The following is a 14,107-nucleotide window of genomic DNA, read 5'->3' on the forward strand; positions in this document are numbered from 1 at the left end:
TTAGCATTTTTAAAAGCGGGAAAGAAAACTATAAATCCATTTCTAGCATGCCTTCCATTTCTTCCGGCTCTTAAAAAATTACTTTATTGTGAATAAAATTTTGATAGTACATAATTTTAAGAACTATTCAGCAGTTTCTAAAAAATACATTAAAATTTTAAGGGGACTTTCGCATTCATAAAAAATTAATTGCTTATACTTACTGTATTATTATTAAATATTAAATAAAATTGTTCTGTCAGAAAAATTGTTTTACTAGTGTTTAAAAATATACTTACAGTACAATTCAAAGGTGGAGAAAAACTAACTAAATCTTGAATGCTGGGATGCATTGGATCAATATCAGGAATTTTACAGTTTTTTGAAAACACTAAAAATCCATTTTCTGTCTCGGTGAAGTTTGTAGAAGAAGACTCGACTGACTTTATTAGCGTTGTATCTTTCAATGAGGTTGAATCTTCTTTTGTACTTTGAATTGTTGAATCAGTTGAAATTACTGAAACTGTTGACTCAGTTGAGATAATCAGAGATTCATCGTTAGTTGCTTCGGTAGATTTCTTCTCTTTTGCTGTTTCATAATTAGGTATGGGGGTTTCACTCTTTGGCTCTGCAGACTTTCCGTTTATTTTTGTAATTTCATTTATTAAAATACTACTCGATGAGCTTGAATCAGTTTCTTTTAAGAGCTTCGTAGCCGAAAATTCTGTAAGTTTGTCAACAGAAATTTCAGCGAATTCATTTGCGCGCGTTGATTCAGAAAGTTCCGTTAGTTCATTTTCAGATGGTGACGGGTTCAATTCAGAGATTTCTTTAAGAGCATTTATGATTGGTGAAGATTTTGAATCAACAATTTCTGCGAATTCACTTTTAAATTCTGACCGTTTATCAGTTGTTGTGTGAGATTCTGATTCAGTCTTGAGAAAAGTAATAACCATCACTGAAGAGTCCTCATTGGATGAAAGCGTGTCTGACACTACCCCTAAATCATTGCTTTGAATGACAAATATGTTGGAGTTTACTTCTAAAGGGTATGAATATAAATATAGCAGTCCTGCTGTTAGAAATATCAGAAATAAGTAGATATAATTTTTGGATTTGGGCAGATTTTGTGATGGTGAGGGACCTGTAACGCATAAAAAACAGATATTTTCAATTAATTTAATCTTTAAAAGCAACAAAATCAATAAAAAAAAATATGTACAGTATGCAAAGAAAATAAACGGACCCCCCCCCCCCCATTGAATAACTTTTGATCGGATCTTCAGGCTCTAGAACAGGGGTTTCAAACTTACATGAGGCCGGGGACCGCAATTAAAAACTTCAGTCAAATGGCGAGCAGCAACTTTATCAAAATTTTACGAAGGAATCTTTTATGTTTGAAGGATTATTAAATATTACTGTCAGATTTTTATCAAGTTGTACAAAACAGAAGTATTGAATTACAAATTAAAGTAAGAAGTAGATTTTTAAAAATATTTAATTGCATATTATAAAATTCTGACTGCAATAACTTTAACTGTGCACCTATGTATTAAACAATTAATGTGCAACAGATATCAAATTGTTAAGATGTAAAACTTAAAAGTATTTAAAATCCATATAGATTTTTTTACGAAAATTGTCCTCAAAAAAAGGACAACTTACATATTTTTTAGTTCGCTAGCCACAAAAAATGGTTTCTCAGGCCGGATGCACCCCGGGGCCCGCCAGTTGATAACCACTGCTCTAGAACTAAATGGTTCGAGGGAATAACCTCAAATATGCTAATTAAGCAGTTATTAGTATAATTATATCTTAAGTTACAATATCTGCACAAAAACGTACTTTCTCTGAATAAGCATACGGCGTTTTAGAAGGATTTGTATTTTTGACCTTCACATTATAGGAGGTAGCAGCAATCTGGGAAACATGGTCCCTTTAGTTTGGTCAGTTTGGATAGCAAACCAAAGTTTGGACCTTTTAATTCTAGTTTTACTTTTTGCGTACTTCACCATATATTTTAAATATGCTATTTCTGTTAAAATTCGATTTCTCAGGAACTATTCGACCGATTTCTTCCAATTTTTGTATTTTACCATGTAAAATTACATTCATTAAAACTACATACCTTGCATTCGACTTTTTTTTAATAAAATTTTAAAAAACTAATAAATATTAACTAAAAGTTATCTTTAGATAAACGAATTTTGCAATTATATGCGAATGTTTTTCAATTCTCTTTAAAAGTTCTCGAAATATAGGGAAATACGCAAAAAGTTAAATTAATATTAAGGGGCCTAAACTTTAGATTGCTCTCTTGACTAAATTATGGGAACCATATATATATGGGGACCATTGAGGCTACCCTCTTTTTATCCAAATCCGTCGAAAAACTCGTTTGCTTTTTCAAAAAAAGAAAAAAGAAAACTTTTTGTGTTCGATTTCATAACTTAAAGTATCGTCTGAACTTATTAATTGGCATATTTGAGGACAATCCCTCGAACCATTATGATAAAGTCCTAGAACGTGAAAATCCACTCATGAGATCAAAAGTTATTCAGGATGATCCTTTTATTTCCATTTTTTTTTCGAGCACTGTACGCAATAAGTTTCAGTGTAAACTCGAGTGGTAGTAGAAAAAATTATTATTAAATCATTCTATTGTTTGGAATATATTTTAATATCTTGTACATAATTGCTGAAGAAGACAATAATAAGTTTCAAGTAGCAGAAATAAATAAAAAAATCTTGACTCTGATTTTATTTTATCATGTCAAAAAATTGCTTAAATTTTAGTTTCCATGCACTACAATGATTTTATTTCTATTATGATTTTATTTCTATTTCTATTATGATTTTATTTCTATTTTTACAATTAGATTTATTGCGAAGTTCAAAAACCTATACATCTTATTAGAATAAAATATGGGAGTAGAATAAAATATGGGTTTTAAAAAGATGGAAAAAAAGAAAGGTGCATAGCAAAAACTCTTGACTCGATTTTTTTTTTTAGGCTGTAAGAAAGTTGAATAAAATGTTGTTCGCATATGATTGTACAACATGTTTATGGCGAAGCTTCAAAGTTTATAAAATTTAATTTAATAAACTATTAGGAGAGTTTATTAAGGATTGAAAGGATAAAATATGTAAAAAAGAAAAAAGTTTTTGATTCTAATATTTTTTTTCATATTGGGAGAAATTTGAGTAAATTACTGTCCATATATCAAATTGGTTTTAATTTTGTACAATAAGCAACTTTACGTTTCTGTATATTGTATAGTTCTAAAATTCGTATAACTGAATTAAATTAAGTTTTAATGATAATAAAATTAATAAACTAAACACTTTTAATATTTTACCATTGTACTATTCTTTTTATTTTTTTAAGGTCTGAAAGAAAAACGTGGGCCATAATAATTCCTGTTAACAATATACGTTTAGAAAATAAATTATTTTTATATAGAACATTTTTAATGTAGTTTAAAATTAATTCCAGCTTACTTTCTTGTTTTATATCCATTTTCTCAATTAGTAATTTGATGCTCTTGTATCATATCAAAATATTTTCAAATAAACATGATGGCTATGTGAAATTATCAAAATATTTAAAGATATTTCTGACTTATAGTTTTACCTTAAAACTTAACAATAATTTCTAATTTTCATCTTTTTTTTTCTCATTGTTAATCTCTTTTTAGTCCTTTTTAAAGTTTAAATAATAAACGAGTTACAAACAAACAGTAGCATTCATTTAAAAATTTAACAAATGGTAGGCTTAAACTGAATCCAAATAATATTCTCAACAGATGTATTCAACATATCTATGAAGATTTGAACTTCATCCTATCTTATCAATAGAAAACAAGCTTTGTCTTATTATTGTCTTATCTTACACGAACTCTTACAAATAACAATGTCCCTATTCAAGAGCCTCAGACACTAATTTAAGACTTTCTTCAACTTAAAACTTGATTTAGTATACAGGGTAATACTGAAAAATAAAAAAAAGACCTGAAAATGTTTAGAATTTGGAAGCAATTGAAAAATAACCCGACCGAATTTATTTGAGAGTGTAAAATAGTCGTTGTTTCAAAAAATTAAAAATATTAGTCAGGTTTGTTAAATTAAAAAAAATTCTTTCATTGCATGAGTAGTTTTAATATTTAAAAAAGATTTCGATAATATTTTTGGTTTAATTCATTTAAGACTCTCGTGTATTCCTCTAAAAATAATTTATATTTTTGAAAATTTTGTTTAATTTTCTGCAAGAAAATTGAACATATTCATTTCATTTCCATTTTAAATTCCATTCTCCATTTCCATTTCAAAAATTAAAATGAAAGAAAAAAACAGTTTTATAAACAATCATGTTTTAAAAGATAGCTAGCCTATCTTATCAATAGAAAATAAGCTTTGTCATATCTTAAAAAAACTCTCATAAATCAGACAATCTCCTTATTTAAGAACCTCAGTTTTTTAATTTAACAAATTTTCTTCAACTTAAAACCTGATACAGGGTGATACAAAAAAAGAATAGAAAATATTTCGAATTTGTGTGCAATTAAAAAATAATTCGACCAAATTTACAAGAAAGTGAAAAATAGCCTTTGTTTTAAAGGGTTAAAAAATATTAATCAGCTTCGTAAAATTGAGGGAAAAAAATTGCTTATATTTCATGAGTAATTTTAATATTTCGAAAAAAATTGGGAAATATTTTTGATTTAGTTCATTTAAGACTGTTCTGTTTTTTTTTTAAAAATATTTTATGCTTATAAAAATTGTGATAATTTTTTACGAGAATTTAAAGTATTCTTCTTAGCTTCAAAAATTAAATTTTTATTAATAATCATGTATTAAACGATAGCTATATCTAATATGTTTTTAATTACGTTTAATTAACATGCTCAATAATAATATAATACCAAATAAGTATTGTATTTGTTCGGGTAGTTATTGCTCAGTATAAATAATACCAATTAACATCTACTTACTTAATAGATTATATCCATGTACGTTAAATGATTTGAAGCTTCTACATACTTTCCAAAAAGTCATATTAATTAATTTCTAACAATAGTTCTATTTAATACAACATATTAAATAACTGATATAACTGCTGGTATTTTTCTTTTATCAGTTGAATAATAGTCTTTGAAATTTTAAAAATTTTAAAATATATTTAATTAAATTATCTTCAATAGTACATTAGTACTGATAATTTGTCCGGTTAACATTGCTTATGCTGCAAGTTTAAAAAAGGATTAGTTGTTTGTGGACAATGCGGATGTAATGGAAAAATATAAGGATATTTTTTATGATCTTATAATCTAGCATTTTAGAGTTTTAAATTCTTTGAAGTGTGCTTATTCTTAAGATGAGCTTGCATCATTTGTAAGTATAATAAAGATAAAATAGCTTTTTTTTATAAATATTTTAGTCATGATTTGTCGAAACAAAAGAATAATTCGAAAAAGAAAAAAAAGCTTTTAAGTTAGATTGAAAATTGCTAAAATAAAAAATTATTTTTTTATGTAAATTAGAAATTGTTATTAGGAATAGCTTTTTATATTGGGTTCTTTTCTAAACTAATCAGGATAAAGTCTGTTTCTTCATTGGAAATTTTTCGATTTAGTCTGAGAAAAATAAACGTCATTTTAGAGGACAATTTTTGTTATTTGTTTGTTATTGTTTTGTTTTGTTATTTCTCAAGTGAAAAATTCCATTGGCTTCAAAAATATGTATTTGGAAATAAAAATCGACATGTTTCAAGTGCTCAAAAATATTCGTCTATTCTCAAGACTTGCCAGACGTGAATGAGGAGAAACAAAAGTTATTTGAACTATAAAATACAAAATTACCAACGGAAAATGGATAAATGTAGGTGAGGCGCAAAACTAGAGAAACCGCAGCGCTGTTTCTCATTTTTCCTTTTTATATAATATATTTTCATCTGTTTTATATTTCAAATCACTTTTATTTTTTCTCATTCACGTCCGGCAAGTCTTGAGATTGAGCGCTTATTTTTAAGACCTTGAAGCATGTTAGCTTTTATTTCTATCTGCATATTTCTTGAGCAATGAAGTTTTGTTTAATCTTTACCACTTCAGTTTCTTGGGATTATTTATTTTATTTTTTTATTTATTTGGTAAGTCCGTCACTAATAACACTGCTGTGCAATAAGAAGTTTTTTTTTTTTTTGGATTCCTGATGTCACTTATACTGCTTCTTACGTAAAATATCCTCTTGAATTCAAATACAACTCCTATTTTCCCCCTATCACATACCTTTTTCGGGACGTACCCTCCCACCCTATGTTTAAGACGTTCCTATAGTTTTATGGTCATGAAGAAGAGTAATTTTTATCTTAAATCTTCTTAAAAGGAACTGAAAAAGCAAAAAAATTTCTAAAATATGAATAGTTGCGGCATAGAAGGAGATGCAGGAGGTTATTATACCCCCATAAACTATTAAAAAAATCATAAAAAATAATCGTTTTTCGAAGATGTTTTGTTGTTACAATTTTTAAACTTATTTTACATATATTCCTTTTCGCATATCTCTTTTTCTAGTTTAAAAACACCCTAAAAATATTTAGTCACAATTTTGACAAAAAGCGAATAAGGAGGAAAGGTCAGCAATCTACCTTGCTGTTAATCTTTCAAATTTCATGCTAGAGCTTCAGGACTTCAGCATAGGGAACAATTATAATTTTAATTGCTACATTTCTTCTCGAACTTTCGGGCGCCACTCGATTGGAAAAAATGGCTACAATACATGAACGATTGTGGCAATTAAAGAGATTTTGGTGAGTTTTTCTCTCTTAAATTTTAAAAAAAATCGTCAAGTATTATTGAAATTTCAAATTTTTTGTAATTTAACATTTTTGTCTCTCTAGTCATGCGGAAGAGATTAAAATGGTTAAAATACAGGCTGCGTAAAAAAACCGGACAATAACTTTTAGTATAAGTTTATGAAAAAAATTAATTAGTAGACTATAACAAATAATTCTCAGATCAGACTAATAATTCAATTTGATTGGTTTCTAATTGGCTGCTTTTTGAGGCGATACCGAGGTGCAAACGATTGAAATTTTCAGCAAACAGCAGCAAATCTTTTCTGTCTTCCATCTATCCTACTACCGACAAAGTTATTGCTTGAGAGAGTTCAAACTTTTGTGTGTGTAACTCGGACCAAAATTATCCATACACTGTAATACATGAGATTGATATCTGGGGAGTACGGTGGCCATTCTTCAGATGATATCAAGTCCGGAAATACACCTTGCACCACTTTTCTGTCTTTGAAAAAAATCCTCCAAAATCTTCCTTCTTTGCTTTTTAGGACATTTTTTAGAACTTTTAACCTTTCTAGTTCCTTATAATAAGTATAATGTAAAAAAAAATAATCCGTTTAAGGAGCACTCTGCGCAAGAAATCAATGTATTTCTTTTAAATTAGATTCATAGCCATAAAATATTGGGTGGGTGTTCCCAGAAAATGGGTGTAATATTCATTACCACGAGGCTGTTTTACAAGAATATCAGCCGGGATGGTGTTAGGCTATTTTATCATGCTGCGCAGTGTAATTCCCTGTTTGTTAATGTATTTGCAAATGTTTTTATTTTAAAAGGCTAATTTTTCTCTTATGCAAACTTAATTTACAAATATTATTTTAAAAATAAAATCCCACTTTATCAAAATCAAAAGCCGGGATGGTGTTAGGCTTTTTTATCATGCTGCGCAGTGTAATTCCCTGCTTACTAATGTATTTACAAATGTTTTTATTTTGAAAGGCTAATTTTTTTCTTATGCAAACTTAATTTACAAATAATATTAAAAATAAAATCCCACTTTTCAAAATTATAACGTTAAGTAAATATTTACTGAGGCACCTGCCTTGAAACTTTCTATTCTCGGGAAACATACGCATATCGACCAAAAATACAACTAAAAAATGTTTATCAATATCTATGTACCGTGTATAATTTATTATTAATGTTTTGCATGCTTTGAAATTCCGTTGTGCTTTGAGCCATGTATAAATATTAAAAAAGGAGATTTACAACAACAACAAAAAAGCGTTTTCACGACTTAAAGTTTAAAAAAAAAATAACTGCATAACTCTTGTTCAAATAAGATTGAAAAAAATAGCTGAAATCAACTAGACTTAAGTAATACTAAACAAAAAATATAGTTGCCAAACAAGCCAATCAACCATGAGAGCATATTTCCAATGGCCTTTTAAAAAAACGCTCTTTTTCTACTTTCAACTGCCTTTTTTTTATTAAGTAGGATTAATTGAGGGATCAAAACTTACTCTCATTTTCAAATTGTTAAATCTAGTACAAAAAAATGCAGTAAATCTTATTTCTATATTTTATTCATACCTATCTATAAAAACTTTTGAATGACCTAAAAATAAAAATGCACCAAGTTAAAAAAAAATTATTTCCCACCTATCCTCTAACAGTTTTACAGATTTTCAGCATCTAACAGTTACTCATAAAAGCTTCTATAATTTTCCTGTAAGTAGTTTTAGCTAAACGAAACTTATATATACTACTATCTTTAATAGAATAACTTAGAATAGTCGTTTGCTTTTTAAATAAATTAATATAAAATAAACACTATAATGCCTCTCTTATTAATCACGTGTTACATAACAATCTTTTAAAAGTATTTTTATATTTCGAATGTGTTTGTAATATATATATATATATATATATATATATATGTATATATATATATATATATATATATATATATATATATATATATATATATATATATATATATATATATATATATATATATATATATATATATATATATATATATATATATATATATATATATATATATATATATATATATATATATATATATATATATATATATATATATATATATATATATATAACACTTTCAGTTTTAAAAATGCTTCGATGACTATTTTTAATTTTAGAAGTGTTTAGTTCATGCAATATTTTATACTTCGCAATAAAGTTTAAGTCTTTCATGGTTTCATGAAACAGACAATAAATTATGAAAGAGAACAAGTATTTTTGAATACCCTATACCAGAAAATCAAGCAAAAAACTTGTAACTTGTATAGATTAATTTGGTTGTTATTTGCAATAACCGCATAAAATTTCGTAAATCTAGCAAATATATATAGATATTGAATATTTTAACAAAAAATTAATCTTCTTGTCTTATGTTTTTTTGCTGTAATATTTATATATATATACAGGGTGTTTATAAAGTCCCGGACCCATTTTCATGTTTAATAACTCATAAAATAATAAAGATAGATTAAAATTAATAACATAAATAGTTAGATAGACTCATGAGTTCATGACCCTTAAAAAAGTTCATGACCCTTATCAATGAACTTCCACGTGTGCCCCCTTCGTCGCACGGAGAATATCAAGTCGATAGTCAATTTTACGCCAGGTAGCGGCGCAAGCATGTCTCATCAGTCGTATACTTAGACATGTTGCAAAACTTCGTATTTCCACTACTAGAAGAGCTTCAGTCACATGTCTTTTTGCAACAAGATGGTGCACCACCTCATTGGGGTATCATCTTTCTTAGTTCTTTGAATGACGATTTTCCAGGAAGATGGATTGGGCGAGGAGGTCCAATTCCTTGGCCACACAGATCACCTGATATAAACGCCGCTGGACCTTTTTCTTTGGCGATTTATAAAGGATAATGTTTACAGGAGGATCGTGTCGAATATTTATGACCTAAAAGACAGAATTACAACCGCAGTAGCCTCTGTGGATGCCGATATGCTTGCCGCTACCTGGCGTGAAATTGACTATCGACTTGATACTCTCCGTGCGACGAAGGGGGCACACGTGGAAGTTCATTGATAAGGGTCATGAACTTTTTTGAGTCTATCTAACCATTTATGTTATTAATTTTAATCTATCTTTATTATTTTATGAGTTATTAAACATGAAAATGGGCCCGGAACTTTATAAACACCCTGTATATATATATGCTACATTTTGAATAGATATGTTTGGTGATTACTTTGAATGTCCATAAAATAATATTACTATTGATATTACTATTTAATGTGGCATTTTTTTTAAAACTAGTCTCGCATTTGCTCCAGTATTGGGAGTGACTCGTATCTAACTCTAACAGCAGGGAGTGACTCGTATCGTATTTTTTCTGAATTTTAAAGATATTCAAAAACTATTATATTCAGTTGATTATTTCAAACCAAGTTTATAAGGCAGACTATGTTATTATTTGATTTTATCTTCTTAAAGATCATAAAGAAACTATCTAAAGTTCCTTCACTTTCTAATTTTCATTTTATGAGCTGTAAAAATGATTTAAATTGAAATTGTGTCACAGGTAATGTCGAGAAATCTTCTGTTCTCTCGTTTTTATAGAAGAGAGCATGCATTTTATTACTCCATTTTAAATGACAATAGCATGATAGAAATGATACACGAAAAAGCCATTTTCTTCAAAACCCATTGTTTGGATTTTATACAAAACGTCAGTTACTTCATCTGCTGCCTCTCAATAATTTTGTTTCGAAAACGAAAATGCAGGTATAAAAAAAAATCTTCTTGACATCACGAAAGTTTTGAAGGCAAGGTCAAGGGAGCTTTCTGAATGAAAAAGAAATGACTCAAAAGAATCCAGGCATTTCTTTGTAAGAATGCTTGATTGTGAAGTTCGACGTGAGATTACTAGACTTTAAGAGTTTGGTTCAATAATAAAATTAAATAACTTGAGAAACTTTCAAATTTTATTATTAAATTAATATTGCGATGTGAAGATTATAAATTCATTCATGATTCATTACGAACCTTCTTAGTTGACAATGAATTTTCTAAATGGCTCTTATGTTAAACAATGATTATATTTTTATAGAATGGAAATGTGTATGTGGACTGGATTTACTTCTAGTTATGAATCTATGAGTGTTTGAGTTACTAAACATGATGTAGGAAGTTATGTGTTGTTTGAATTGAGAATATTTTGCTGCAAAAATACAATATTGGTGAGTAGAAACAGTTTCTTTTATCACTTTCATCTAATCCAGTGTTTCCCAAACTTATGACATTTGTGAACCCTTTCTAAATTTTTCGTAACGCTGCACTGTGGGTCAGAAGACCATGTTCTTTGGCCAAAGGATAAAAATTAAATTTTCAACTAAAATCTGTGTAGGTAGTTTTAATATAGCCCAAATTAAGTATTCATAATCATTCCAAACATTATAATTTACTTTTTGGACCGACGAGAATACAATGTAATGAAAAATATGTTTAAAAAAATTTATTTTTAATGTAACTTTTAAATTTTTATTTCAGAAATATACATAGGAATTTCCCCTTACTGTTACATTTTTATCAGAGTAATTAGTCTGAAATTATAGTACAATTTTTCAATTTGTTGGATTAGTTAATACTCTTGACAAACTTATAGTTTATATCTTATCATTTGACTTTTTACAATGTTTGAATGACTTTCGAAACTTAGCTCCAAAAAGTTTCACTAGGTAATTAGCTAAACTTTTTTTGTCGTCTTCTTTGATGTTTCCTCTTTCGAAAAAACCTGCCCCATTTTGCCCGTATTGCAAAGGTGAACTAAATATACCGAAAAACAAAAATTATTTTTTTTTTCATGTTTTCGCGTCATTTTGCAATATTACTTCGGAAATATAATTTGCTTTTAATTTTTAATATATAATTATGAAAATTATTTTATTTTCATTGCTGTATTTAATTATTTAAACGTACTATAATATTTTTTTTATTTTTGCTCGACATATTTCAGCTGACATTTTTTTGGGGGGGAGGGGGAATTTTTAGTGCATTTCAAAATTTCAACTATGAATTCAATTTATCTGCACATAAAAACCCCTAAATAAAAAACCCCAAATTTTGAAACAAATTTTATCGAAATACTAATTTTGGCCTTGGATGCTGTCCCACTGTGCGCTGTGTACCACTAATAAAAAAATGAATGTATTTTTTACTATAAAATTTTTTTACAAAAGTTAAAAATCACAACTGACTGTTGACACCACTAATTATTAACTGTTAACTCTGCAAAAAATAGACAATAGAAAAATACGTAATCGTAAATTTTCATGGTTAGCATTGTTTTTAAATAACATTTTTTGAAAATTTCGTTTGTTTCAAGATATTTCGCATAAAAACGTGTACCCCCGCTAAACTGTTCCCGTACCCCTGGAGGTACGCGTACCACACTTTGGGAAGCACTGATCTAATGCTTTGCATTCTACTAGTATCTGGAAAGTAAATAAGGAGCTTGTTTTAATCTTTTTTTGAAAATTTGAGACTTTTTTTCAGTTTTAAATTAAAATTATCGGCCAATATAAAATAATTCTTTTAGACACATGGCTTAATTTTTTACTTTACTAGATTTGTATTTTGCAATAATTACTATAGTTTGCCTATCGAAAGAGCTCCCCTTCAACACAATAGTTTTGCTGTTGTGGAGACAAGCAATAGCTCCTTTTAAAGAGGGGAACTTCTCTCGCCGATGCAAGTCAAAACCTGTCTTAAATACTCGTATTGCCCCAAAACTACTACGTGAAATAGTTAAATCTCGCTACCATAACCACTGCCACTACTCCGGACAAAAAACATGAGGAGTTCTTTCCATAGACAAACTATATCAAAAATAATCAAAAGCGCATATAAATAAAAGCGTTCCTTATTCTTTTTCTCTTACTTATCTGATCTAAATTCAAAATAAGTCTTAAATATGACCTATTTGAAATAGATAAGCCTCGAAACCATAGTCACCGCCACTGATTCAGGTGGATTGTGAGAGGAGTTTCTTCCATAGACAGACTATTCTAAATCTAATGGTTTGTGCCGAAGTAACTTTTGTAATACAGGGTGGTTACAATTAAGGTTATTCTGTTTAGTTTCGCAAGGAGTCAGTTCTAGTTGACGGATGTCAATGAAACTTGATATACACGTTATGCGCACCTTGGAAAAAAATCTGCAATAATCAGGAAATACAAATTCCGATCACCAGGTAAAAACATTTATTGCATAATAAATAAAACCAAATTTTAAAGCAGAAAACCTTGTTGAAAAATAGCATATGTACTATGCTCTTTCATTTTTCGTCAAGCATAACACGTTATATCGTGTTCAACAGTAAGGCGTAGGATTTCCCGATCTATTGCAGAAACATGACATCGGTATTCTTAACAAATTACCGTCGTTCATGTAAAACAATAATACAAGAAATGAACGTTCTTTCATCTGCAACAGCCTGGAGAATGATTGTTATGGCAGTGACATTGGGCTTCTTAAAACTGCCCCAAGCTGTATAAATCCTGTCTCCTACGTGGAACGCGCCTGCTATTAGTTCAAACTTGAACTAATATTTTCTTGTAATTTTCATTTTCCTATGGTCCACCTGAAGCATATGCCGAGTTTAATGTACATCCATCAACCAGAACAGATTATATGTGCGTCTAACACCCCCAGTATTTTACAATGTATTTTGTATTTTACATTATGCCACCCTGCATTTTATTAAAGTTCTGAGAAATATAGGATAGATCTCTGAATTTTGCACGAGATAGTAGAATGCAAAGGATTAAACAGTTTTATTTTAATTATAATTATGTAATATTTTGCCCGTCGCTATCCATCAATTCGTCACAATCCTTCCTTTACACGATCGAAATTGAGAACCTTGTTGCTATAAAAAGCATGCTATGTTATTACTGTTCACTATTTTAAAATACTATGGTTCAATACGCTTTCAGCACTCCTTAAAATACCTTTATATAAAATGACAGATCTCTGAGGAGCTGGTAGCTTCATTTAGGTGGTGGATAATGTTAGTTTTCAGTTAGCTATGGGTTTTTTTTAACAAACCCAATACCAACAGACCCAATTTTCGGGTTTACTACTGCTATTGTTCAACTCCGTAGCCTTGTAATTTTAATCCCAATCTAGGAGACAAGGGAACTCCTGGATCAAGAAGTGGGAGAAATTTGCCTTCGTGGAGAATTTTTAGATGGAACTAACCAGCATTTGCGTTACATGGAAAGGAAAACCACGTAAACTTCCCATGGTTAGCCTGACAGCAAGGGAACTCTA

The 14,107-nt window shown here is 28.9% G+C and overlaps 1 protein-coding gene across 1 annotated transcript in view; it reads right to left on the reverse strand.

Moving 5' to 3' along the window:
- Positions 1–14,107, reverse strand: part of LOC107438567 (uncharacterized) — a 44,762-nt gene that overhangs the window by 20,996 nt on the left and 9,659 nt on the right. Inside the window, exon 2 of the mRNA XM_043047580.3 lies at positions 279–1,123. Coding sequence (XP_042903514.2) covers positions 279–1,123 — 845 coding nt within the window. The remainder of the gene's footprint in view (positions 1–278; positions 1,124–14,107) is intronic.

Source organism: Parasteatoda tepidariorum, chromosome 6, assembly GCF_982258835.1.
Source record: "Parasteatoda tepidariorum strain Cologne lab strain chromosome 6, Ptep-v5.0, whole genome shotgun sequence".
Lineage (NCBI taxonomy): Eukaryota > Metazoa > Arthropoda > Arachnida > Araneae > Theridiidae > Parasteatoda > Parasteatoda tepidariorum.